At 49.7% G+C, this 27,987-nt stretch overlaps 1 protein-coding gene and 1 gene segment (V, D, J or C); one reads left to right on the top strand and one right to left on the bottom strand.

Annotated features, from left to right (window-relative positions):
- The window catches only part of LOC137469777 (T-cell receptor beta-2 chain C region-like), a 42,485-nt gene extending 18,127 nt beyond the window's left edge, over window positions 1-24,358 (bottom strand). Inside the window, 2 exon segments of the C gene segment in view lie at window positions 23,629-23,757; window positions 24,328-24,358. Of these exon segments, the coding sequence occupies window positions 23,629-23,757; window positions 24,328-24,343 (145 nt within the window).
- LOC137469783 (trypsin-like) lies at window positions 188-27,987 on the top strand. 3 transcript variants are annotated; one of them, XM_068182927.1, is made up of 5 exons: window positions 188-1,902; window positions 2,611-2,779; window positions 3,371-3,624; window positions 4,253-4,389; window positions 4,786-5,604. In XM_068182927.1, the coding sequence occupies exons 1-5, from the start codon at window positions 1,863-1,865 to the stop codon at window positions 4,933-4,935; spliced, it is 750 nt and encodes a 249-aa protein (XP_068039028.1). In that variant the 5' UTR covers window positions 188-1,862; the 3' UTR covers window positions 4,936-5,604. The 3 variants fall into 3 exon arrangements, with proteins under 3 accessions (XP_068039028.1, XP_068039029.1, XP_068039027.1); XM_068182928.1 differs by lacking the exons at window positions 188-1,902; window positions 4,786-5,604 and adding exons at window positions 1,925-2,228; window positions 27,859-27,987; XM_068182926.1 differs by lacking the exon at window positions 188-1,902 and adding an exon at window positions 1,929-2,228 and having other exon boundaries at window positions 4,786-5,606.

The raw sequence follows: 27,987 nt of genomic DNA, 5'->3' as shown, positions 1-27,987 counted from the left end.
CCCATACCAAGGCAATTGCCCACTCCTGGCGTGGCACCAGAGTTCTAAGAGCTAGCCTGGCCTCCAGGTAGCCACTCAATGTTCTTCTTAGGGATTATCAGCAGCCCTATATGATGCACTTCCTGCTGTTAAGAATAATTTATATGTTAAAGACCAGAGAAGATTAAAAAAGTAGCAAAGAAAAAAAAATTAAAAGTGCCAAGATTAAGGCAGGTATGGTAAAGCTTCCTGATTCAAATGCTCACTTGCTAATTCACCTAAAATTCGTGTGGCTATTAAACCGAATGGAAAACCCTATGAAAGTAAGGAAAGGGAAGCAGTCATAGCCTAAGTGCTACCTTACAGGATATGAAAGCTATAGATCAGGAAAAATATTGCTTTAAAGCATGGGTCTGATTCTATGCCAATGGCATGTTTTGGACAAAGAAAATAGAAATCCACAGATCAAATGAAATACTATAGTAAACTGGAAATTTTTCTTGCTCCACTCAGTTACGATGGGATTGGACAGCTTTGGTAATTTTTGACCCTCTTAGACCGATTATGGGCATTTTCCTTTCCCACAGGAAGCTTCTAATTCTTCTTTCTTTCACAGAATAAAACATGCTTGTAAGAAAGCTGTGCATTAATACCAGTTTAAAGGCCAACAGAATTCATGCACCACCTTGGAGGAGTCCCTGGCCTTGGGCTTGGACTTCAACATGAAGGAAAATTTCCCTCTGGACAGTGACACAGTGCGTATCAGTCCTCCAGGGTCCATAAATAATTAACCAAGAAATGGAGAGGAAGTGTATTCCTGTTTAGTCTCCCAAGCTATTCCAGCATCTCCAAACCTATGGCTTCTCTTTAATGTCTCTGGAAAGAATCCTGTGTCTTTCAGGAGCTAACACGATGAAGTTGGCAGCTGCTTGGAGAATGAACATGATTATTCAGCAAAGCATTAAGCTTTAGTAAACTTTGCATCATGACAGAAATCCCCACTCCTGCAGAGAGGGATTTCAGAAGATCTCACTATTTGTATTCACAAGATTATTGCTCATCTACATTACACTCATCAATATCAGCATTGTACTGAAATTCTTGTGTGACAAAAATCAGTCTGTAGAATATTCCAAAGATGAATAAAAGCATGGTTTGGTACTTAGGCAGATATTTTAATGCAGGTTGGCAGAGAGAAATTAGAAAAGGGAGATGCTGAGCATTCCCACATTTGAACTATTTAACTTGGGAAGCAGTAGGAGGGCACAGGATTGTTTTTCTATCCTTCCTTTTGAAATTACAATGGAGGAATTTTATTTAGCAAAACACTGCGTTGCATATGATAAAAACACATTATTCAAGAAAAGGAATTTGCTAAAATAAACTGAACAAAGTTAACCACTGGGTTTGCTGGAGATTTGGGGTTTTTTTTCCCAAATAAATGCAATGTAACTTTCTGTCCACTACCTAAAATATGCAACTTTGGGTAAAAATGTGCATTTTTATGAAAGATACCATCAGCAGAGAGGAATCTGAAAGAGGTTTGAGAGTTGTTATTCCTGTTATACAGGTGCTGTGTATAAGAATGAGACAGACAAACAACTACACATCATCAAAGCCAGAAGGTATTTTTAGATTGAAGGCTACCTTACAGAATAATTAAAATAGCTCTCTATCTTAGCAGAGGTTTATGATTAACGGGTATGTTATTTGTACATTCTACCTATGCCTGTTAATGCCAGCATTTGGATCTTCAAATTTTCCACTGTGTACCTTTTGTCTGGAGAAAACCTTGGACTAGAGATAAGACCATTACCAAAAACATATTTCTAGCAGCTCCCAAGTCCAGTCAACCAGTCTGGGTTTGAGGTTGAATCAAGACCATGAAGTGCCTGCTGCTTCTCGCCTTTATTGGGGTGGCTGGTGAGTATATTTTTAATTTTTATTTCTGTCATTTAATAGGAAGCTGATTTTCTGAGCAAAACTGCAAGGTAGCCTATTGTGAGAAAGCCAAGTCCAGTTTTAACTTGCAAAAGTCAGACTCCTGCAACTTCCATCTTCTGTCTGTTCATAATGCCTTGTGCCACAAGCTGGGGAATGAACGCCTTCATAGGGGTTCCTGACCCAGCTATGGAGATGTGGCCACTGCTTCAGAAAAAAGGCTGCCTCCTTCTTCAGGACTATGGAGTGCACAGGGAATAGTTCTAGCCCAGGAAGTTCTGAGGCAATGGCAAAATTTTGGACCCTCAGTGGGTGCTCCAAGAAAATATCACTGCACACTTGTTTTTACTTTTTCCCTCAGTCAACCCTTGACTGTTTCAGTAGATGGGAACCAGGGAAAGACACACCCGTGATCCAATCCAACAAGAACATTTCTGCGTCCCTATGTTCCCTCAGGGAGTAGCCAGCAGGGCTTTCCTTGCAGATATGTGAGGCACCAGTGTAAGTCTGATCCCCTTCTCTGAGGGTGCAGCAAATGCATGTGCCTTAGAGCTGCCCACTAGTGCTGCCCTGAGTGTCCATAGAAGGGGAGCCTACAAGTGAGGGGCTGCAGACAGGCAGTGACAGGGCAGATTACAGGCCACATTACCTTAGGCCAGCTGTTGACACATGGCACTTCTTGTCCCCCAGTTGCCTTCCCCACCTTTGCTGAAGATGACGATGACAAGATTGTGGGAGGCTACACCTGTGCAAAGAACTCTGTGCCGTATCAGGTGTCCCTGAATTCTGGATATCACTTCTGTGGAGGTTCCCTCATCAGCAGCCAGTGGGTCCTGTCGGCTGGCCACTGCTACAAATCGTGAGTGGAAAAATTACATCCTTCTATAACCTACTCCTGTCTTCCAGTTCCCTTCTAGCAGGAATTCTGAGCTATGAGACAGAAATATGTAAGTGCCTCCATTCTTACCGGAGACAGCCAAGGGATGGGTGGATCATTCAGGAAGCCAGGCTGAGGCATCCTGAGGGGTTTCCACTTCTGCAAATGTTCCTGTGAAGGCAGAGCATTTTCTGAAATAACAATGGGATAATCAAGCAGAGAATTCTGGGCTGTGATTTCTTATCAATTGCATGAATCTTGCTAAGGCATTCTCCCTGGAGAGCAGGAAGAGGATCAAGGTCAGGCTGGAGCTGTTAGCTTTGTCCCAGAAGGTTTGTATCTAGTGCTGCTCTGCATTCAACTGCTGTCATGTATTTACAAACCTGCAGAAATTCACCACCCATGCAAGGAGTGGGTTAAGATCTCAGCGTGGATCCCTGTAGGACAAGAAAGATCCCTTGCCCTAGAAGGCTTCTGTGGCAGTGATGTTGGAGCGACTGCACTCAGTGACAGGGAGGTTTCTCTCAACCTGCCCATAGCAGTAAAGGACACGCTGTGCCTTCTGTTTTCCAGTCGCATCCAAGTGCAGCTCGGGAAACACAACCTGGAGGCCACCGAATCCACGCAGCAGTTTATCAACTCTGCTAAAGTCATCCGCCACTCTGGCTACAACCCCTACACCCTGGACAATGACATCATGCTCATCAAGCTGGCCACCCCAGCCACGCTCAACAAAGCTGTCCAAACCATTCCTCTGCCCACCAGCTGTGTGGCCACCGGCACCACCTGCCTGATCTCTGGCTGGGGCAACACTCTCAGCAGTGGCAGTGAGTACTCTGGGGAAACGTACAGACCCCTGGGGCCCAGGACAGTCTCTCAGACCTGGTCATTAACCCCCAACAGGACAGGCTAAAACACAGGGAAGTGCTGTGGGACAGGTTTTTTGAGCGATGGGTCAGTGTAGAGACTGCACAGTGGATTCAGCTAATGTCAACAGAGTTGTCAATTCTCTGAGAATAAGGGTGAAGTCTGGGACTGTAGATCTAGAATTCCTACTAGACATCTCTGTTTTCTCACACCAGTGGTCAGAGATATGCCTGGTGAGTGGTGTCTATTCCACTGATGACATCTAAACCTGCTCCAGGGGAGAGGATGGTTTTCCTGAGGCTCAGGTTTCTTCCAGTGTATGCATCACAGGAGTGGGCCCTCTCTTGCCAATTGATGAACTTCCAGGTACCAGAAAAGTTAAGGTTGCTGCAGTGTAGAATGGTGGCCCCATGGGTAGAATTTGTCCCAGATCTCTACAGAAGGGACCCATGCTGTACTTACTGCTGACAGGAAGCAGGATGGCTGCTAGAACGGGGTGTCCAGCATTTGCTTTTCTGCTAAGATCTTCTCTGAGCTCTGAAAAGGACTCAGCAATGCCATCAACCATCTTTCCCTATTTCTTCGTAGTCAACTACCCGGACCAATTGCAGTGCCTGAAGGCTCCGGTCCTCTCCGCTGCCGACTGCTCTGATGCCTACCCTGGGCAAATTACCAAGAACATGATGTGTGTAGGATTCCTGGAGGGAGGAAAAGACTCCTGCCAGGTAAATCATCTGCCTCTCCTTTCCCAGTCATTTCTGTCCTGCCTTTTGCCAGCTGAAGAGGCTTTCACATTACAGAGTCAGCTATAGTCACTGCACTGGTAACTCGGAGTTTTTGAATGACAGCAGAGGCTTCAGGCACACATATCCTGAAAGTTTGCCAAGTGCTGCATCTGGCAAAAACAGGCAGCTGATTCGTCCTTAGCTGTGGTGCCCTTGGAGCTCAAGTCAGACCGGGTAGCATCAGGTGCAGAGTGTGAATGAGGAACAGCCTTTGTAGAACTTTTGTACAGAGTACGCCGGGAGGGGCTTCCTCCAGAGTCAGTGATCTCAGGGATTTCTGGCTCATTGCTTAGGCTGATGCCATTTGCTGAATATCCATACCCTTTGTGTGCACAGGGAGATTCCGGCGGTCCCGTGGTCTGCGATGGAGAGCTCCAGGGCATTGTCTCCTGGGGATATGGATGCGCCCAGCAGGGCAGTCCCGGAGTTTACACCAAGGTTTGCAACTACGTCTCCTGGATCCAGTCCACCATTGCCTCCAACTGAGATGCTTGTTTAGTGTGACCTGTATTTTCTCGTCATCACTTCTGTTCTTTTGTGTCTGGACAAGCAAAAATTATGAGAAATTAATAAAGATTGTCAGGCACCTCTACTTTGTGCACCGTTTCTCTGGGAACTTCCAAAGGCTGTTATATGGAGCACTATGGCAGTGAACATCACTCAAGGGAAAATATTTATTATTTGTAGTGCCTCTCAATTGGCAGGGTCTGGGAACACTTTGCAGACTCATCAGCAGGAGTCTTTCAGTCAGTTACATGCTCTTGTTTCTGAAGCAGAACATAATTTCTGTTCTTTTTGAACAGGAAAACTAATAGCTCACATTTCAACCGTTCTTGATGTGATTCTGAAATTGGTCCTCAAACATTGCTTGTCCCCCTTCCTCTGGGAACACTAGCAGCTGCAGAATGTCATCCTTTCTTTGAGCCTGCTTATATCACTGCCTGAGGAATGGAAGAGGGATGTGGGTGGTGAGGGCCAGGAGGTCAGTAGCGGGCAGCGCAATGCAGTAGAGACTTTGGATCTGCCATATTGAAGTGTTAGTCCTTGCCAGGAGGCTGATTGGGATGTCATGTTTTGTGCTTGCAGAGTCCCAGAACGAGGCTGTAGTGTCCCAAATCCCAAGAAGAAAAGAAGGTCAGGAGAGAGGAGGGTGGGAAGTGAGGAGGGAAGCAGAAAAGCTGCAAGATGAAAGGACTTAGAACTGGGAGGGAAGTGGGAGCACAAGCCAGAAAGGGAGGAAGGCAAAGAAGAAATCAGGAAAGAAGGAAGGAAGATAAAAAGGCAAAAATCTGAAAAAGGATGAACACTAAATGGAAGACAGGAAATTAAAGTAGCAGGAGGGCAGGAAGAAAGGCTCAGGGAGTGATGGTAGCAATAGCAATAAGGATCTGCTCCTGCCTGGGGGTCTTTGCTTACAGTCCCTGGATACTGTCAAGATTGGGTTACATCATAAATATAAGAGTGTTCAGGTCACAGAATAGGGGTGGTAACTTGGGGCCCAGGTGCACAGCTATGTGTCCATTTCCATTTCAGACCAGTGGCAACAAGGACCAGCGGGCCTTGTCTTTCCAGCTTGCAAAGAAGAAAAGGGATGTGTAAACTATTCCACACCCTGCTTCCCAAGTCATGAGTTGACACAGCAGAAAGAAAGAAAGGAGAGATGGATGGGGAACGGAATAGGGAATAAAAGGAAACAAATAGGTGCAAGAGGACAGAATGGAAGGGTCAGGGGGGCAGACAGAAAGACGTGGAAGGAGGAAAGTGAAAAGCAGTCTGCGAATGGCAGAGAAATTAGGTGAGACAGTGGGGACAACAAGAAACCAGAGTCAGAAGGTGATTCAGAGATGAGAATGGACAGAAAAGCATCTAGAGACCATGCTAAAGACAGAAAGACAGACAGACAGACATACACTGTCTTTCCTGTAGAACTGGACAGCAAGTAAGAAAGCAGGGTCCTGTCAAACACAAGGCTCAGGGTGTGCTGGTGGCAGTTCCCTTTTTGCCTGGAAAGGTTTGTGCAATGCTGCACCTGCCTTTGAGTCTCTGTGGCTCTTGTTCAGCACAGAAATATGTGCCTGTGTCATTGAGCAGGGCATGCTCTATCTTCACAGATAAATGGTTGTTCCTTGTCCCATTACTCTGGAAGCGATTTTTGAATTCCTTCTCAATATCTGCTTTGCCACCTTCCATTGAATATACAACCAACTGCATACTGCCATCCTTCTCCACAGGTACCTTGTACCAGTACATGGTCTTGAGCGCATTCCCCAGTCCAGAACATTCCAGAGTCACGGTGTCTCCCACCCGGACGACTGTATCTGGGGATTGCTGAAGGGCCCAGCCTGGAAAGACAGGAGATGAAAAGTGGGAAGTGAAATGCATTGAAGAAAACAAACATACACATCCTTGAAGTATGAATGGCATGGAATGCCACCAGGATATCAGAAAGCTATGGGACAGTGCCCTCTGAAAAAGACACACAGGATCTTCTCTGGAAAAGACACACAGGATCAAGAAAACCCAACAAACCAGCTTCAAATGCAATAGAAAATCTGTTTTGAAAACTAATGACTTTGGAACACTCAAGTGAACCGTTAATAAGGGGCAGGAAAAAACAAATCTGCAGATTTGCAAAGTTTCCTGATCCAGTAGGTGGTGGAAAGGCTCACCTGGTTCATTGCCCACCTTCCCCCCTGGAAGCCTTAGGAAAGGAGCACTGCCAGCAAGTGGGAGCAGCAGCTCCAGTGCCGCTGCTGAAGAGGAACGGAAGCCCACTTACCCACAGGGAGCACCATGGCCACAAGGAACCACTGGAAATCCATAGAGAAAATCCCCTCCTTCCAGCAACCTGTCCCTGGTGACAGCACAGACACAGAGATGTGTAAAGAAGAGAGGTGGAGAGGAAGAGACACGTCTCTCTGTGGGTGGACAGGGGAGCGAGCGGGAGTCTGAAATGTCACAAGGCTGTTGGCTGTCCAGGAACGGTGGGGAATGACACCTGCAGGCTGTCATGAGGTGCTTGCACTCTGCTCCTCTGGCTCCCTGCTGTGTGTGAACGTGGCTGTGCAAGAGTAGGTGGGACTTCAGTAGGTGGCATAGTTCAGAGCTATCACGGAGCAGGATGGTTCTGTGTGGCAGCCTGAGCGTGTGCACAGGAATGCAGAAAACGGCAGAAATTGATGGGAAAAGAAGGAGATCTCAGGAATGCATGTTTGTGTCTGTGTCCCGCTGTTCGTCTCCTCCCTAGCCACCCTCACACTCACAGACTCCCAGCCCTGCAAGCTGCAATGTGGAATCACTGCTTCTCCCAGTCAGACCTGACGTGATACCCAGGAGTGGGGAAAGCTGCTGACCTGCCATGTGGGTGTGTCTTGGAGCCTGGCAGAGATTACTCCTGTAACTGGCCTTCTCTGACTCCAGAGGGGGATCTCAAAGAGAGAACAGGCTGCCTTTGCTTCTACACTGGGACTGCCCCTTGAGAGACTGCACCTCAGAAGGATGTGCTGAGGAGAAGGCTGTGTTCCACAGGATGTGCTGCTACACAGTGACCTTCTCCATGCCAGAGAAGAACGGATACTCTCCCTGCCTCTTCATTGCAGCACTCTGCAAAAGAGCACCAGCACACAAATGGACTAAGCTGGAGAAAACCATGTCCTCTTCTCTGCACACAGCCCGGTCGACCTGCCCAAGGCAGTGGGACATCTCTGTAGGCAGGAAGAGACACTTGTAGTTTGTGTGCCCTGAGTTTGGGCACAGAGGTCTGACAGAGACTCTGCACATCCGTGCTGTGCTGTGTGCACGGCAGTGTGAGGCTGTCCCGTACAGGACATCAAGTGATCCGGCTGCTCAAGGCTGTCCTGGGCTTTGCAGTGGAGACGTTCCTGCGTGTCCTGTGAGCAGAGGAGAGCAGCAATGCCTCCCGCTCCTCCCAAGACCTCTGCTGCAGCTCTGAGTGTGTCCCATTGCATTCATTTCCCCATGCTGCCGAGAGAAGATTCAGCAAATCCCCAGATTCCTGTAAAGAAGTGGGGGGAAAAGGAAAGAGATTGGGCTACTTTTCTTAGCAACCCCAAATCCTCACAGCACCAGCAGCACTCCAGCAGAGAGGAGGCTGTGCCCGATGTGTCCATGCAAAGGGTCTCCAATGGCCTGGGGTGTGCAGAGGGCAGGGCAATGCAGAGGGAGCCTTGAGGAAGACACGACACTTGAGGAGTTAGTGATGTTGAACAGGCAGGGCTGCTATGTGGGGCCCTGTGTTTAGGTGCTGAGAAGCTTGGACATTAGCATGGGAATCTGCAGGGTGGGAACCACCTGGAGTGCCCCATGCAGGCCTGTGCTGTGCATGGGTGTGTGTTATATACAACAGAACCATGGGATGGGCCAGCTAAGAAGGGACCTCAGGGGGCCACTGCTCCAACCTCCCTGCTCAAGCAGAGTCATCCCAGAGCACATGGCACACAGTTGTATCCTGATGGTTCTGGGATATCTCCCAATAGACTCCACAACTCATTTGGGCAATCTGCTCCAGTGCACGGTCACTCACATTGCAAAGCTCTGACCTTAGATTCAGGTGGAACTTCCTCTGCATAATTTTCTGCCCATTGCCTCTTGTCTGAGTGCTTGGCATCAAAGTGAAGTTCCTGGCTCCACCTCTTGGGACCCTCCCTTCAGATACTTGTAGACATTGATGAGGTGGCCACTTAGTTGTTCCTTCTCAAGGCAGAACAGGCCCAGCCCCCTCAGCCTTTGTTCACACTCCACTCTACAAATCATTATCTTTTGTACCAAGGAGCCCAGAAATGGACACAACCCAGCAGATTTGCCTCAGCAGAGCTGAGTGCAGCGGCAGGATGACCTCTGTCGTCCTGCTGGCAATACTCTTCCTAATGCATCCCAGAACACCACTGGCTTCTTGGCGACCAGGTCACACTGCTGGCTCATGGAAAACTTCTTGTCCACCAGGACCCCCAGATCCTGCTCTGAAGAGTTGCTCATCAGCAGGTCAGCCCCGAGCCTGTGCTGGTACATGGGGATATTTTTCCACTCACGTAGGAACCTGCATTTGCCATTGCTGAATTTCTGAAGGTTCCTCTCTGAGCATCCCTCCAACCTGTCAAGGCCCGTCTGAAGGGCTGCACAGCCCACTCAGGTATCGGAAACACCTCCTAACTTGGTGTTATCAGAGAACTTGATTAGGAGACTCTCTACCCCTTCATCTGAGTCACTTATGAACAGAACACTGTAACCTGTGGGAAATGCCTATTAGCTGCACAGCTTGCTAACATACCCTGTAATTTTTACAGTATGTTTGCTGAAGATAAACTGTTTGTGGATCAAGGGCTGGAAGGCAGGTGGATCCTGCCCCAGACACCACTCTACATGGAGGAGTTAGGGATTCACATAACACTTTACCTGAGTAAGCACAGGCTTGTGCTCTGCTCTTCATATTCCTTGGCCACAGAACAACCACAGACAAGTTGTGGTAACAGAGGAGCGTGTGGGCAGCTCCCACATGGTACTGGCTACTTCCACACCTGCCAGGCCTTGCCTTTATCTACAGGTGCACAAACAACGTCCCACAGAGCACTCGTTCAGTTTGGCAGTGAGAATTATGAGCAGGGTTGACTGGAGTTAAGTAAGAGGATTCCAGTGGAGTGCAGATTGAAGAGAGAAAAAAAGAAGGTATGGAATGGAAGGGAGACAGAGAGAAGGAGTAGGGTTGACATAAGTAAGTGTAGTGCAAGTAAGAGTTAAATGCAGAGGGAGGCCTGGAGAGGCACGGAGACGATGGACAAATAAACTGTCAGCATCTGAGGAGGAAGGCAAGGCTAGGAAGCCGTGGATCTAATGAGTAAAAAGTGATCACCCTGCCTCATGCAGCACCCACAAGGTGGAAAGCAGGTCCTGTATGTGCAGGGAGAAGTTTGTGCTCAGATCTCTCAGCAGTCTCACCACTGTGCTCACTCTCAGCACAGTAGTATGTGCCAGAGTCATTGAGAAAGGCATGTTCTATTGAGAGGGTGATACTGTCTCCTTTTATCTTGCTGCTCTTGAAATGGCTCTCAAAACCCTTCTCCACCACTGCGTTACCACCTTCGAATGCATAAACCAACTGGGTCAGACTGGAATTCTTCTCTGAAGGCCGTATGAACCAGTACATAGCTGTGTTGGAAGATTTCTTCTTGGAACATTCCAGATTCACGGACTGGCCTTCTTTTATCACCATGTCTGGTGACTGTTCCAGGGCTAACCCTGGAAAGGAAAAGTAGGAGCAGTGAGGAGAAAGAAAAAAATGGGAAAAATTTGAACTAGGCACTGCAGGTTGGTAGGGAAAGGGTGAGTAGAAATAGGGCAGCCAAGGGAGCAGTTCAAGGCATGAGACAGCTCTTCAGATCACCAGGTATATTTTATATCTCTCCTCAACAGACAAGAAACATTCCTGGGCAGTTTGAGTCCAAAACCAGGAACCATCTATGGGCTGCACAAAGAATGACAAATAGACAGCCATTGCAGAAGATTCAGGTATTCCTGCCCAACATATTCACTGCTTATCTTCTATGCAGAAAGCTCTGCAGAAGGAAGCACTGCCAGGAACTGGCTACACAGCTGGGAGAGCAGCAATGGGATCAATGGAGGTGCTCAGGGCAGCGTTGAGTTCACTTACCCAGAGGGGCCAGCATGGCCACAAAGAACCAACAGGGAACCATGGGGGAAATGCCCCTACCCTCTCAGCAACCTGCCTCTTGTAGCTGCCCAAAGATATGTGGAGAGGGAGCAGTGACTGAGTGAGTGTGAGACATCTCGGGGTGGGGCCGGCCAAGAAATGAGAGAAGGCATTGGCTGGCTGGGAACCCTGGGGTCTGACAGAGAGCATCTGTGTCATTGTCCCCTCTGCCCTGAGAATTGGCCTCTACATGGGGATTGGCTTTCCTGGCAGGACGGAGCTTGTCCTCCAGTGGGGTGTGGAGGCTGCCACTGGGATTCAGCCAGTGAGAGCACTGGGGTCTGAAAAGCAGCTGTACAGTGCAATTTCATTCACTCATGCTCTGCCAGGAGCTCCTCTGTGCTGCTCTGCTCACAGGCTGAGGAGACCCTGAGGAGACCCACTGCAGCCTCTCCACTGTGCCCTCAGGTGTTTCTGCTCTGAAGAAAATCCACGTGTCCTCTGCTCCACAAAGTCTGCATGGGATAGCTGGGGAACCCGATGAGCACAGGGATAAATAACATCTGGGACAGCAGCAAGGGGTGAAAGGGACACAGGGAAGGAGTGACAGGCCATTCTGACGAGGTCTGCTGGCAGCACATTTCCCTCATCCTTCTCCTTCCTGTGCGCAGAACTCTGCTGGACAATAGGGAAGGAGAAGCAAGTGGAAATGGGTGAGGATCCCTGGTGGAACTTCTGCCTCATAATGCTGGGAAGGAGAGGGCTCGTGGGGTGTCACCCAATTCAGTGTTACACTGAAGGAGACATTTCCATGGAAGTCCTGAGGAAAACTCTTTGCAAGTGCTAAGCAGGAGGCAGGATTAACAAGTGGAGACTGTGGAAGTGCTGTGTTCTGAATTCACTATGAGAATAATGGTGATAACAGAGTTTTAGTTGTAGTTAAGCACTGCTTACCCCAAATTCAGGACCTTACAGTGTCTCATGCTCTGCCAGAGAGCAGGTGCACAAGCAGCTGGAAGGGAGCATTTCTGAGAGAGCCGACCCAGATTGGCTAAATGGATTGTTCCTCCCATTCAGCCTCATGCTCAGTATGGAAACTGAAGGGAGCTGGCCAGGTGCTGCCTGTCACGGTTCTGGGGCGAGCTAGGCTCCAGGTCAGTGGGTGGTGAGTGACAGTATTGTGCATCCCATGGATTTGCTTGACTTTTATTTCTCTCTCTTTTCCTTTTTATTTACTCCTATTATTGCAATTATGCAATCCTATGATTGTTTGTATCTCATCCTGTAAGTTCTACCCGGACTTCTTCCTCCTGGTCCTTGTCCTGGTCACCAGGGACATTCCATGGCTAACCTGGGCAGTTTCCTGCTGTGGGCAGGGACAATTCTCAAACATCAGAGTGTTCAGGTCACAGGGTAGTGGAGAAACTTAGGCTGTGTGCTGATTCCCTGGGGACCACTGGGGCCAATGACCAGTGGGCCTTGTCTTTCCAGCTGGTATTAGAGGGAGAGGGAAAGCCCTGAGTGAACTATTCCACAGCCTGCTTCCCAGGCCATGAATTGATGGAACAGATTGTGAGGAAGGAGAGATGGATGAGGAAGGAACGAGGACATTACAAGGGACCAGGTATGAGAGGACAGAGAGGAAAGGCAGGGGGACAGACAGAAAAACATGAAAAGAGTAAAGTGAGAAGCAGTCTGTGAATGGCAGAAAAATGAGGTGAGATAGTGAGGACAAGAAGAAAGCAGAGTCAGAAGTTGATTCAGAGATGGGAAAGAAAAGCAGCTAGAGACCATGCTAAAGACAGACAGATGGACAGACACGTGGACAGATGGACAGATAGAGAGTCATGCCGTGTTTTTCCTAATGAGTTGAAGGGAAGGTAAGAAAGCGGGGTTCTGTGAAACACAGGGCTCAGGGTGTGCTGGTGGCAGTTCCCTGTTTGCCTGGAAAGGTTTGTGCAATGCTGCACCTGCCTTTGAGTCTCTGTGGCTCTTGTTCAGCACAGAAATATGTGCCTGTGTCATTGAGCAGGGCATGCTCTATCTTCACAGATAAATGGTTGTTCCTTGTCCCATTACTCTGGAAGCGATTTTTGAATTCCTTCTCAATATCTGCTTTGCCACCTTCCACTGAATATACAACCAACTGCATACTGCCATCCTTCTCCACAGGTAACTTGTACCAGTACATGTTTACAAAAGTTTTCCCTGATGCAGAACATTCCAGAGTCACGGTGTCTCCCACCCGGACGACTGTATCTGGGGATTGCTGAAGGGCCCAGCCTGGAAAGACAGGAGGTAAAAGGTAGGAAGTGAAATGCATTGAAGAAAACAAACATACACATCCTTGAAGTATGAATGAGATGGAATGCCACCAGGATATCAGACAGCTATGGGACAGTGCCCTGCTTCTCTAAAAAACCCCATACAAACCATAGTATGATAAAACCCCAAACAAACCAGCTCCAAATGCAACAGTAAATATGTTTTGAGAGGAAAGGACTTTGGTACTCTTAAGCAAAGTATTAAAAAGGGGCAGAAAAAAACAAATTTTCAGTCTTCCAGAGTTTCCTGATCCAATAGGTGGTGGAAAGGCTCATCTGGTTCATTGCCCACCTTCCCCCCCGGAAGCCTTAGGAAATGGGTACTGCCAGCAAGTGGAAGCACAGCTGAGGATGCAGCAGCAGATCCAGTGCCGCTGCTGAAGAGGAACGGAAGCCCACTTACCCACAGGGAGCACCATGGCCACAAGGAACCACTGGAAATCCATAGAGAAAATCCCCTCCTTCCAGCAACCTGTCCCTGGTGACAGCACAGACACAGAGATGTGTAAAGAAGAGAGGTGGAGAGGAAGAGACACGTCTCTCTGTGGGTGGGCAGGGGAGCGAGCGGGAGTCTGAAATGTCACAAGGCTGTTGGCTGTCCAGGAACGGTGGGGAATGACACCTGCAGGCTGTCATGAGGTGCTTGCACTCTGCTCCTCTGGCTCCCTGCTGTGTGTGAACGTGGCTGTGCAAGAGTAGGTGGGACTTCAGTAGGTGGCATAGTTCAGAGCTATCACGGAGCAGGATGGTGCTGTGTGGCAGCCTGAGCCTGTGCACAGGAATGCAGAAAACGGCAGAAATTGATGGGAAGAGAAGGAGATCTCAGGAATGCATGTTTGTGTCTGTGTCCCGCTGTTCGTCTCCTCCCTAGCCACCCTCACACTCACAGACTCCCAGCCCTGCAAGCTGCAATGTGGAATCACTGCTTCTCCCAGTCAGACCTGACGTGATACCCAGGAGTGGGGAAAGCTGCTGACCCGCTAAGCGGGTTTGTCTTGGAGCCTGGCAGAGAATACTCCTGTAACTGGCCTTCTCTGACTCCAGAGGGGGATCTCAAAGAGAGAACAGGCTGCCTTTGCTTCTACACTGGGACTGTCCCTTGAGAGACTGCACCTCAGAAGGATGTGCTGAGGAGAAGGCTGTGTTCCACAGGATGTGCTGCTACACAGTGACCTTCTCCATGCCAGAGAAGAACGGATACTCTCCCTGCCTCTTCATTGCAGCACTCTGCAAAAGAGCACCAGCACACAAATGGACTAAGCTGGAGAAAACCATGTCCTCTTCTCTGCACACAGCCCGGTCGACCTGCCCAAGGCAGTGGGACATCTCTGTAGGCAGGAAGAGACACTTGTAGTTTGTGTGCCCTGAGTTTGGACACAGAGGTCTGACAGAGACTCTGCACATCCGTGCAGTGCTGTGTGCACGGCAGTGTGAGGCTGTCCCGTACAGGACATCAAGTGATCCGGCTGCTCAAGGCTGTCCTGGGCTTTGCAGTGGAGACGTTCCTACGTGTCCTGTGAGCAGAGGAGAGCAGCAATGCCTCCCGCTCCTCCCAAGACCTCTGCTGCAGCTCTGAGTGTGTCCCATTGCATTCATTTCCCCATGCTGCCGAGAGAAGATTCAGCAAATCCCCAGATTCCTGTAAAGAAGTGGGGGGAAAAGGAAAGAGATTGGGCTACTTTTCTTAGCAACCCCAAATCCTCACAGCACCAGCAGCACTCCAGCAGAGAGGAGGCTGTGCCCGATGTGTCCATGCAAAGGGTCTCCAATGGCCTGGGGTGTGCAGAGGGCAGGGCAATGCAGAGGGAGCCTTGAGGAAGACACGACACTTGAGGAGTTAGTGATGTTGAACAGGCAGGGCTGCTATGTGGGGCCCTGTGTTTAGGTGCTGAGGAGCTTGGACATTAGCATGGGAATCTGCAGGGTGGGAACCACCTGGAGTGCCCCATGCAGGCCTGTGCTGTGCATGGGTGTGTGTTATATACAACAGAACCACGGGATGGGCCAGCTAAGAAGGGACCTCAGGGGGCCACTGCTCCAACCTCCCTGCTCAAGCAGAGTCATCCCAGAGCACATGGCACACAGTTGTATCCTGATGGTTCTGGGATATCTCCCAATAGACTCCACAACTCATTTGGGCAATCTGCTCCAGTGCACGGTCACTCACATTGCAAAGCTCTGACCTTAGATTCAGGTGGAACTTCCTCTGCATAATTTTCTGCCCATTGCCTCTTGTCCGAGTGCTTGGCATCAAAGTGAAGTTCCTGGCTCCACTTCTTGGGACCCTCCCTTCAGATACTTGTAGACATTGATGAGGTGGCCACTTAGTTGTTCCTTCTCAAGGCAGAACAGGCCCAGCCCCCTCAGCCTTTGTTCACACTCCACTCTACAAATCATCATCTTTTGTACCAAGGAGCCCAGAAATGGACACAACCCAGCAGATTTGCCTCAGCAGAGCCGAGTGCAGTGGCAGGATGACCTCTGTCGTCCTGCTGGCAATACTCTTCCTAATGCATCCCAGGACACCACTGGCTTCTTGGCGACCAGGTCACACTGCTGGCTCATGGAAAACTTCTTGTCCACCAGGACCCCCAGATCCTGCTCTGAAGAGTTGCTCATCAGCAGGTCAGCCCCGAGCCTGTGCTGGTACATGGGGATATTTTTCCACTCACGTAGGAACCTGCATTTGCCATTGCTGAATTTCTGAAGGTTCCTCTCTGAGCATCCCTCCAACCTGTCAAGGCCCGTCTGAAGGGCTGCACAGCCCACTCAGGTATCGGAAACACCTCCTAACTTGGTGTTATCAGAGAACTTGATTAGGAGACTCTCTACCCCTTCATCTGAGTCACTTATGAACAGAACACTGTAACCTGTGGGAAATGCCTATTAGCTGCACAGCTTGCTAACATACCCTGTAATTTTTACAGTATGTTTGCTGAAGATAAACTGTTTGTGGATCAAGGGCTGGAAGGCAGGTGGATCCTGCCCCAGACACCACTCTACATGGAGGAGTTAGGGATTCACATAACACTTTACCTGAGTAAGCACAGGCTTGTGCTCTGCTCTTCATATTCCTTGGCCACAGAACAACCACAGACAAGTTGTGGTAACAGAGGAGCATGTGGGCAGCTCCCACATGGTACTGGCTACTTCCACACCTGCCAGGCCTTGCCTTTATCTACAGGTGCACAAACAACGTCCCACAGAGCACTCGTTCAGTTTGACAGTGAGAATTATGAGCAGGGTTGACTGGAGTTAAGTAAGAGGATTCCAGTGGAGTGCAGATTGAAGAGAGAAAAAAAGAAGGTATGGAATGGAAGGGAGACAGAGAGAAGGAGTAGGGTTGACATAAGTAAGTGTAGTGCAAGTAAGAGTTAAATGCAGAGGGAGGCCTGGAGAGGCACGGAGACGATGGACAAATAAACTGTCAGCATCTGAGGAGGAAGGCAAGGCTAGGAAGCCGTGGAGCTAATGAGTAAAAAGTGATCACCCTGCCTCATGCAGCACCCACAAGGTGGAAAGCAGGTCCTGTATGTGCAGGGAGAAGTTTGTGCTCAGATCTCTCAGCAGTCTCACCACTGTGCTCACTCTCAGCACAGTAGTATGTGCCAGAGTCATTGAGAAAGGCATGTTCTATTGAGAGGGTGATACTGTCTCCTTTTATCTTGCTGCTCTTGAAATGGCTCTCAAAACCCTTCTCCACCACTGCGTTACCACCTTCGAATGCATAAACCAACTGGGTCAGACTGGAATTCTTCTCTGAAGGCCGTATGAACCAGTACATAGCTGTGCTGGAGGATTTCTTCTTGGAACATTCCAGATTCACGGACTGGCCTTCTTTTATCACCATGTCTGGTGACTGTTCCAGGGCTAACCCTGGAAAGGAAAAGTAGGAGCAGTGAGGAGAAAGAAAAAAATGGGAAATATTTGAACTAGGCACTGCAGGTTGGTAGGGAAAGGGTGAGTAGAAATAGGGCAGCCAAGGGAGCAGTTCAAGGCATGGGACAGCTCTTCAGATCACCAGGTATATTTTATATCTCTCCTCAACAGGCAAGAAACATTCCTGGGCAGTTTGAGTCCAAAACCAGGAACCATCTATGGGCTGCACAAAGAATGACAAATAGACGGCCATTGCAGAAGATTCAGGTATTCCTGCCCAACATATTCACTGCTTATCCTCTATGCAGAAAGCTCTGCAGAAGGAAGCACTGCCAGGAACTGGCTACACAGCTGGGAGAGCAGCAATGGGATCAATGGAGGTGCTCAGGGCAGCGTTGAGTTCACTTACCCAGAGGGGCCAGCATGGCCACAAAGAACCAACAGGGAACCATGGGGGAAATGCCCCTTCCCTCTCAGCAACCTGCCTCTTGTAGCTGCCCAAAGATATGTGGAGAGGGAGCAGTGACTGAGTGAGTGTGAGACATCTCGGGGTGGGGCCGGCCAAGAAATGAGAGAAGGCATTGGCTGGCTGGGAACCCTGGGGTCTGACAGAGAGCATCTGTGTCATTGTCCCCTCTGCCCTGAGAATTGGCCTCTACATGGGGATTGGCTTTCCTGGCAGGACGGAGCTTGTCCTCCAGTGGGGTGTGGAGGCTGCCACTGGGATTCAGCCAGTGAGAGCACTGGGGTCTGAAAAGCAGCTGTACAGTGCAATTTCATTCACTCATGCTCTGCCAGGAGCTCCTCTGTGCTGCTCTGCTCACAGGCTGAGGAGACCCTGAGGAGACCCACTGCAGCCTCTCCACTGTGCCCTCAGGTGTTTCTGCTCTGAAGAAAATCCACGTGTCCTCTGCTCCACAAAGTCTGCATGGGATAGCTGAGGAACCCGATGAGCACAGGATAAATAACATCTGGGACAGCAGCAAGGGGTGAAAGGGACACAGGGAAGGAGTGACAGGCCATTCTGACGAGGTCTGCTGGCAGCACATTTCCCTCATCCTTCTCCTTCCTGTGCGCAGAACTCTGCTGGACAATAGGGAAGGAGAAGCAAGTGGAAATGGGTGAGGATCCCTGGTGGAACTTCTGCCTCATAATGCTGGGAAGGAGAGGGCTCGTGGGGTGTCACCCAATTCAGTGTTACACTGAAGGAGACATTTCCGTGGAAGTCCTGAGGAAAACTCTTTGCAAGTGCTAAGCAGGAGGCAGGATTAACAAGTGGACACTGTGGCAGTGCTGTGTTCTGAATTCACTATGAGAATAATGGTGATAACAGAGTTTTAGTTGTAGTTAAGCACTGCTTACCCCAAATTCAGGACCTTACAGTGTCTCATGCTCTGCCAGAGAGCAGGTGCACAAGCAGCTGGAAGGGAGCATTTCTGAGAGAGCCGACCCAGATTGGCTAAATGGATTGTTCCTCCCATTCAGCCTCATGCTCAGTATGGAAACCTAAGGGAGCTGGCCAGGTGCTGCCTGTCACGGTTCTGGGGCGAGCCAGGATCCAGGTCAGTGGGTGGTGAGTGACAGTATTGTGCATCCCATGGATTTGCTTGACTTTTATTTCTCTCTCTTTTCCTTTTTATTTACTCCTATTATTGCAATTATGCAATCCTATTATTGTTTGTATCTCAACCTGTAAGTTCTACCCGGACTTCTTCCTCCTGGTCCTTGTCCTGGTCACCAGGGACATTCCATGGCTAACCTGGGCAGTTTCCTGCTGTGGGCAGGGACAATTCTCAAACATCAGAGTGTTCAGGTCACAGGGTAGTGGAGAAACTTAGGCTGTGTGCTGATTCCCTGGGGACCACTGGGGCCAATGACCAGTGGGCCTTGTCTTTCCAGCTGGTATTAGAGGGAGAGGGAAAGCCCTGAGTGAACTATTCCACAGCCTGCTTCCCAGGCCATGAATTGATGGAACAGATTGTGAGGAAGGAGAGATGGATGAGGAAGGAACGAGGACATTACAAGGGACCAGGTATGAGAGGACAGAGAGGAAAGGCAGGGGGACAGACAGAAAAACATGAAAAGAGTAAAGTGAGAAGCAGTCTGTGAATGGCAGAAAAATGAGGTGAGATAGTGAGGACAAGAAGAAAGCAGAGTCAGAAGTTGATTCAGAGATGGGAAAGAAAAGCAGCTAGAGACCATGCTAAAGACAGACAGATGGACAGACACGTGGACAGATGGACAGATAGAGAGTCATGCCGTGTTTTTCCTAATGAGTTGAAGGGAAGGTAAGAAAGCGGGGTTCTGTGAAACACAGGGCTCAGGGTGTGCTGGTGGCAGTTCCCTGTTTGCCTGGAAAGGTTTGTGCAATGCTGCACCTGCCTTTGAGTCTCTGTGGCTCTTGTTCAGCACAGAAATATGTGCCTGTGTCATTGAGCAGGGCATGCTCTATCTTCACAGATAAATGGTTGTTCCTTGTCCCATTACTCTGGAAGCGATTTTTGAATTCCTTCTCAATATCTGCTTTGCCACCTTCCACTGAATATACAACCAACTGCATACTGCCATCCTTCTCCACAGGTAACTTGTACCAGTACATGTATATGAAATCTTTCCCTGATGCAGAACATTCCAGAGTCACGGTGTCTCCCACCCGGACGACTGTATCTGGGGATTGCTGAAGGGCCCAGCCTGGAAAGACAGGAGGTAAAAGGTAGGAAGTGAAATGCATTGAAGAAGACGAACATACACATCCTTGAAATATGAATGGGATGGAATGCCACCAGGATATCAGACAGCTATGGGACAGTGCCCTGCTTCTCTAAAAAACCCCATACAAACCATAGTATGATAAAACCCCAAACAAACCAGCTCCAAATGCAACAGTAAATATGTTTTGAGAGGAAAGGACTTTGGTACTCTTAAGCAAAGTATTAAAAAGGGGCAGAAAAAAACAAATTTTCAGTCTTCCAGAGTTTCCTGATCCAATAGGTGGTGGAAAGGCTCATCTGGTTCATTGCCCACCTTCCCCCCCGGAAGCCTTAGGAAAGGGGCACTGCCAGCAAGTGGAAGCACAGCTGAGGATGCAGCAGCAGATCCAGTGCCGCTGCTGAAGAGGAACGGAAGCCCACTTACCCACAGGGAGCACCATGGCCACAAGGAACCACTGGAAATCCATAGAGAAAATCCCCTCCTTCCAGCAACCTGTCCCTGGTGACAGCACAGACACAGAGATGTGTAAAGAAGAGAGGTGGAGAGGAAGAGACACGTCTCTCTGTGGGTGGGCAGGGGAGCGAGCGGGAGTCTGAAATGTCACAAGGCTGTTGGCTGTCCAGGAACGGTGGGGAATGACACCTGCAGGCTGTCATGAGGTGCTTGCACTCTGCTCCTCTGGCTCCCTGCTGTGTGTGAACGTGGCTGTGCAAGAGTAGGTGGGACTTCAGTAGGTGGCATAGTTCAGAGCTATCACGGAGCAGGATGGTGCTGTGTGGCAGCCTGAGCCTGTGCACAGGAATGCAGAAAACGGCAGAAATTGATGGGAAGAGAAGGAGATCTCAGGAATGCATGTTTGTGTCTGTGTCCCGCTGTTCGTCTCCTCCCTAGCCACCCTCACACTCACAGACTCCCAGCCCTGCAAGCTGCAATGTGGAATCACTGCTTCTCCCAGTCAGGCCTGACGTGATACCCAGGAGTGGGAAAAGCTGCTGACCCGCTAAGCGGGTTTGTCTTGGAGCCTGGCAGAGAATACTCCTGTAACTGGCCTTCTCTGACTCCAGAGGGGGATCTCAAAGAGAGAACAGGCTGCCTTTGCTTCTACACTGGGACTGCCCCTTGAGAGACTGCACCTCAGAAGGATGTGCTGAGGAGAAGGCTGTGTTCCACAGGATGTGCTGCTACACAGTGACCTTCTCCATGCCAGAGAAGAACGGATACTCTCCCTGCCTCTTCATTGCAGCACTCTGCAAAAGAGCACCAGCACACAAATGGACTAAGCTGGAGAAAACCATGTCCTCTTCTCTGCACACAGCCCGGTCGACCTGCCCAAGGCAGTGGGATATCCCTGTAGGCAGGAAGAGACACTTGTAGTTTGTGTGCCCTGAGTTTGGACACAGAGGTCTGACAGAGACTCTGCACATCCGTGCTGTGCTGTGTGCACGGCAGTGTGAGGCTGTCCCGTACAGGACATCAAGTGATCCGGCTGCTCAAGGCTGTCCTGGGCTTTGCAGTGGAGACGTTCCTGCGTGTCCTGTGAGCAGAGGAGAGCAGCAATGCCTCCCGCTCCTCCCAAGACCTCTGCTGCAGCTCTGAGTGTGTCCCATTGCATTCATTTCCCCATGCTGCCGAGAGAAGATTCAGCAAATCCCCAGATTCCTGTAAAGAAGTGGGGGGAAAAGGAAAGAGATTGGGCTACTTTTCTTAGCAACCCCAAATCCTCACAGCACCAGCAGCACTCCAGCAGAGAGGAGGCTGTGCCCGATGTGTCCATGCAAAGGGTCTCCAATGGCCTGGGGTGTGCAGAGGGCAGGGCAATGCAGAGGGAGCCTTGAGGAAGACACGACACTTGAGGAGTTAGTGATGTTGAACAGGCAGGGCTGCTATGTGGGGCCCTGTGTTTAGGTGCTGAGGAGCTTGGACATTAGCATGGGAATCTGCAGGGTGGGAACCACCTGGAGTGCCCCATGCAGGCCTGTGCTGTGCATGGGTGTGTGTTATATACAACAGAACCATGGGATGGGCCAGCTAAGAAGGGACCTCAGGGGGCCACTGCTCCAACCTCCCTGCTCAAGCAGAGTCATCCCAGAGCACATGGCACACAGTTGTATCCTGATGGTTCTGGGATATCTCCCAATAGACTCCACAACTCATTTGGGCAATCTGCTCCAGTGCACGGTCACTCACATTGCAAAGCTCTGACCTTAGATTCAGGTGGAACTTCCTCTGCATAATTTTCTGCCCATTGCCTCTTGTCCGAGTGCTTGGCATCAAAGTGAAGTTCCTGGCTCCACCTCTTGGGACCCTCCTTTCAGATACTTGTAGACATTGATGAGGTGGCCACTTAGTTGTTCCTTCTCAAGGCAGAACAGCCCCAGCCCCCTCAGCCTTTGTTCACACTCCACTCTACAAATCATCATCTTTTGTACCAAGGAGCCCAGAAATGGACACAACCCAGCAGATTTGCCTCAGCAGAGCCGAGTGCAGCGGCAGGATGACCTCTGTCGTCCTGCTGGCAATACTCTTCCTAATGCATCCCAGGACACCACTGGCTTCTTGGCGACCAGGTCACACTGCTGGCTCATGAAAACATCTTGTCCACCAGGACCCCCAGATCCTGCTCTGAAGAGTTGCTCATCAGCAGGTCAGCCCCGAGCCTGTGCTGGTACATGGGGATATTTTTCCACTCACGTAGGAACCTGCATTTGCCATTGCTGAATTTCTGAAGGTTCCTCTCTAAGCATCCCTCCAACCTGTCAAGGCCCGTCTGAAGGGCTGCACAGCCCACTCAGGTATCGGAAACACCTCCTAACTTGGTGTTATCAGAGAACTTGATTAGGAGACTCTCTACCCCTTCATCTGAGTCACTTATGAACAGAACACTGTAACCTGTGGGAAATGCCTATTAGCTGCACAGCTTGCTAACATACCCTGTAATTTTTACAGTATGTTTGCTGAAGATAAACTGTTTGTGGATCAAGGGCTGGAAGGCAGGTGGATCCTGCCCCAGACACCACTCTACATGGAGGAGTTAGGGATTCACATAACACTTTACCTGAGTAAGCACAGGCTTGTGCTCTGCTCTTCATATTCCTTGGCCACAGAACAACCACAGACAAGTTGTGGTAACAGAGGAGCGTGTGGGCAGCTCCCACATGGTACTGGCTACTTCCACACCTGCCAGGCCTTGCCTTTATCTACAGGTGCACAAACAACGTCCCACAGAGCACTCGTTCAGTTTGACAGTGAGAATTATGAGCAGGGTTGACTGGAGTTAAGTAAGAGGATTCCAGTGGAGTGCAGATTGAAGACAGAAAAAAAGAAGGTATGGAACGGAAGGGAGACAGAGAGGAGAAGTAGGGCTGACATAAGTAAGTGTAGTGCAAGTAAGAGTTAAATGCAGAGGGAGACCTGGAGTGGAAAGAAGACAGTGATGGACAAATAAACTGTCAGCGTCTGAGAAGAGGAGGAAGGGAAGGCTAGGAAGCATATCATCTAATGAGAAGCCTCGTGCAGCACCCACAAGGTGGAAAGCAGGTCCTGTATGTGCAGGGAGAAGTTTGTGCTCGGATCTCTCAGCAGTCTCACCACTGTGCTCACCCTCAGTACAGTAGTATGTGCCAGAGTCATTGAGAAAGGCATGTTCTATTGAGAGGGTGATACTGTCTCCTTTTATCTTGCTGCTCTTGAAATGGCTCTCAAAACCCTTCTCCACCACTGCGTTACCACCTTCGACTGCAGAAGCCAGTAGGGTCAGACTGGAATTCTTCTCTGAAGGCAGCATAAACCAGTACAGAGCTGTGCTGGAAGATTTTTTCTTGGAACATTCCAGATTCATGGACTGGCCTTCTTTTATCACCATGTCTTCTGTCCGTTCCAGGGATAACACTGGAAAGGAAAAGTAGGAGCACTGAAGACAAGGAAAAAATGGGAAAAATTTGAACTAGGCACTGTGGGTTGGTAGGGAAAGGGTGAGTAGAAATAGGGCAGCCAAGGGAGCAGTTCAAGGCATGGGACAGCTCTTCAGATCACCAGGTATATTTTATATCTCTCCTCAACAGACAAGCAACATTCCTGGGCAGTTTGAGTCCAAAACCAGGAACCATCTATGGGCTGCACAAAGAATGACAAATAGACAGCCATTGCAGAAGATTCAGGTATTCCTGCCCAACATATTCACTGCTTATCCTCTATGTAGAAAGCTCTGCAGAAGGAAGCACTGCCAGGAACTGGCTACACAGCTGGGAGAGCAGCAATGGGATCAATGGAGGTGCTCAGGGCAGCGTTGAGTTCACTTACCCAGAGGGGCCAGCATGGCCACAAAGAACCAACAGGGAACCATGGGGGAAATGCCCCTACCCTCTCAGCAACCTGCCTCTTGTAGCTGCCCAAAGATATGTGGAGAGGGAGCAGTGACTGAGTGAGTGTGAGACATCTCGGGGTGGGGCCGGCCAAGAAATGAGAGAAGGCATTGGCTGGCTGGGAACCCTGGGGTCTGACAGAGAGCATCTGTGTCATTGTCCCCTCTGCCCTGAGAATTGGCCTCTACATGGGGATTGGCTTTCCTGGCAGGACGGAGCTTGTCCTCCAGTGGGGTGTGGAGGCTGCCACTGGGATTCAGCCAGTGAGAGCACTGGGGTCTGAAAAGCAGCTGTACAGTGCAATTTCATTCACTCATGCTCTGCCAGGAGCTCCTCTGTGCTGCTCTGCTCACAGGCTGAGGAGACCCTGAGGAGACCCACTGCAGCCTCTCCACTGTGCCCTCAGGTGTTTCTGCTCTGAAGAAAATCCACGTGTCCTCTGCTCCACAAAGTCTGCATGGGATAGCTGAGGAACCCGATGAGCACAGGGATAAATAACATCTGGGACAGCAGCAAGGGGTGAAAGGGACACAGGGAAGGAGTGACAGGCCATTCTGACGAGGTCTGCTGGCAGCACATTTCCCTCATCCTTCTCCTTCCTGTGCGCAGAACTCTGCTGGACAATAGGGAAGGAGAAGCAAGTGGAAATGGGTGAGGATCCCTGGTGGAACTTCTGCCTCATAATGCTGGGAAGGAGAGGGCTCGTGGGGTGTCACCCAATTCAGTGTTACACTGAAGGAGACATTTCCGTGGAAGTCCTGAGGAAAACTCTTTGCAAGTGCTAAGCAGGAGGCAGGATTAACAAGTGGACACTGTGGCAGTGCTGTGTTCTGAATTCACTATGAGAATCATGGTGATAACAGAGTTTTAGTTGTAGTTAAGCACTGCTTACCCCAAATTCAGGACCTTACAGTGTCTCATGCTCTGCCAGAGAGCAGGTGCACAAGCAGCTGGAAGGGAGCATTTCTGAGAGAGCCGACCCAGATTGGCTAAATGGATCGTTCCTCCCATTCAGCCTTATGCTCAGTATGGAAACCTAAGGGAGCTGGCCAGGTGCTGCCTGTCACGGTTCTGGGGCGAGCTAGGCTCCAGGTCAGTGGGTGGTGAGTGACAGTATTGTGCATCCCATGGATTTGCTTGACTTTTATTTCTCTCTCTTTTCCTTTTTATTTACTCCTATTATTGCTCTGTTTGTATCTCAACCTGTAAGTTCTACCCGGACTTCTTCCTCCTGGTCCTTGTCCTGGTCACCAGGGACATTCCATGGCTATCCTGGGCAGTTTCCTGCTGTGGGCAGGGACAATTCTCAAACATCAGAGTGTTCAGGTCACAGGGTAGTGGAGAAACTTAGGCTGTGTGCTGATTCCCTGGGGACCACTGGGGCCAATGACCAGTGGGCCTTGTCTTTCCAGCTGGTATTAGAGGGAGAGGGAAAGCCCTGAGTGAACTATTCCACAGCCTGCTTCCCAGGCCATGAATTGATGGAACAGATTGTGAGGAAGGAGAGATGGATGAGGAAGGAACAAGGACATTACAAGGGACCAGGTATGAGAGGACAGAGAGGAAAGGCAGGGGGACAGACAGAAAAACATGAAAAGAGTAAAGTGAGAAGCAGTCTGTGAATGGCAGAAAAATGAGGTGAGATAGTGAGGACAAGAAGAAAGCAGAGTCAGAAGTTGATTCAGAGATGGGAAAGAAAAGCGGCTAGAGACCATGCTAAAGACAGACAGATGGACAGACACGTGGACAGATGGACAGATAGAGAGTCATGCCGTGTTTTTCCTAATGAGTTGAAGGGAAGGTAAGAAAGCAGGGTTCTGTGAAACACAGGGCTCAGGCTATGCTGGTGGCAGTTCCCTGTTTGCCTGGAAAGGTTTGTGCAATGCTGCACCTGCCTTTGAGTCTCTGTGGCTTTTGTTCAGCGCAGAAATATGTGCCTGTGTCATTGAGCAGGGCATGCTCTATCTTCACAGATAAATGGTTGTTCCTTGTCCCATTACTCTGGAAGTGATTTTTGAATTCCTTCTCAATATCTGCTTTGCCACCTTCCATTGAATATACAACCAACTGCATACTGCCATCCTTCTCCACAGGTAACTTGTACCAGTACATGTATATGAAATCTTTCCCTGATGCAGAACATTCCAGAGTCACGGTGTCTCCCACCCGGACGACTGTATCTGGGGATTGCTGAAGGGCCCAGCCTGGAAAGACAGGAGGTAAAAGGTAGGAAGTGAAATGCATTGAAGAAGACGAACATACACATCCTTGAAATATGAATGGGATGGAATGCCACCAGGATATCAGACAGCTATGGGACAGTGCCCTGCTTCTCTAAAAAACCCCATACAAACCATAGTTTGATAAAACCCCAAACAAACCAGCTCCAAATGCAACAGTAAATATGTTTTGAGAGGAAAGGACTTCGGTACTCTTAAGCAAAGTATTAAAAAGGGGCAGGAAAAAAACAAATTTTCAGTCTTCCAGAGTTTCCTGATCCAATAGGTGGTGGAAAGGCTCATCTGGTTCATTGCCCACCTTCCACCCCAGAAGCCTTAGGAAAGGGGCACTGCCAGCAAGTGGAAGCACAGCTGAGGATGCAGCAGCAGCTCCAGTGCCGCTGCTGAAGAGGAACAGAAGCCCACTTACCCACAGGGAGCACCATGGCCACAAGGAACCACTGGAAATCCATAGAGAAAATCCCCTCCTTCCAGCAACCTGTCCCTGGTGACAGCACAGACACAGAGATGTGTAAAGAAGAGAGGTGGAGAGGAAGAGACACGTCTCTCTGTGGGTGGGCAGGGGAGCGAGCGGGAGTCTGAAATGTCACAAGGCTGTTGGCTGTCCAGGAACGGTGGGGAATGACACCTGCAGGCTGTCATGAGGTGCTTGCACTCTGCTCCTCTGGCTCCCTGCTGTGTGTGAACGTGGCTGTGCAAGAGTAGGTGGGACTTCAGTAGGTGGCATAGTTCAGAGCTATCACGGAGCAGGATGGTGCTGTGTGGCAGCCTGAGCGTGTGCACAGGAATGCAGAAAACGGCAGAAATTGATGGGAAGAGAAGGAGATCTCAGGAATGCATGTTTGTGTCTGTGTCCCGCTGTTCGTCTCCTCCCTAGCCACCCTCACACTCACAGACTCCCAGCCCTGCCAGCTGCAATGTGGAATCACTGCTTCTCCCAGTCAGGCCTGACGTGATACCCAGGAGTGGGAAAAGCTGCTGACCCGCTAAGCGGGTGTGTCTTGGAGCCTGGCAGAGATTACTCCTGTAACTGGCCTTCTCTGACTCCAGAGGGGGATCTCAAAGAGAGAACAGGCTGCCTTTGCTTCTACACTGGGACTGTCCCTTGCGAGACTGCACCTCAGAAGGATGTGCTGAGGAGAAGGCTGTGTTCCACAGGATGTGCTGCTACACAGTGACCTTCTCCATGCCAGAGAAGAACGGATACTCTCCCTGCCTCTTCATTGCAGCACTCTGCAAAAGAGCACCAGCACACAAATGGACAAAGCTGGAGAAAACCATGTCCTCTTCTCTGCACACAGCCCGGTCGACCTGCCCAAGGCAGTGGGACATCTCTGTAGGCAGGAAGAGACACTTGT

This window comes from Anomalospiza imberbis, chromosome 2, assembly GCF_031753505.1.
Source record: "Anomalospiza imberbis isolate Cuckoo-Finch-1a 21T00152 chromosome 2, ASM3175350v1, whole genome shotgun sequence".
Lineage (NCBI taxonomy): Eukaryota > Metazoa > Chordata > Aves > Passeriformes > Viduidae > Anomalospiza > Anomalospiza imberbis.
This window is presented reverse-complemented; position numbering and strand designations above follow the sequence as displayed.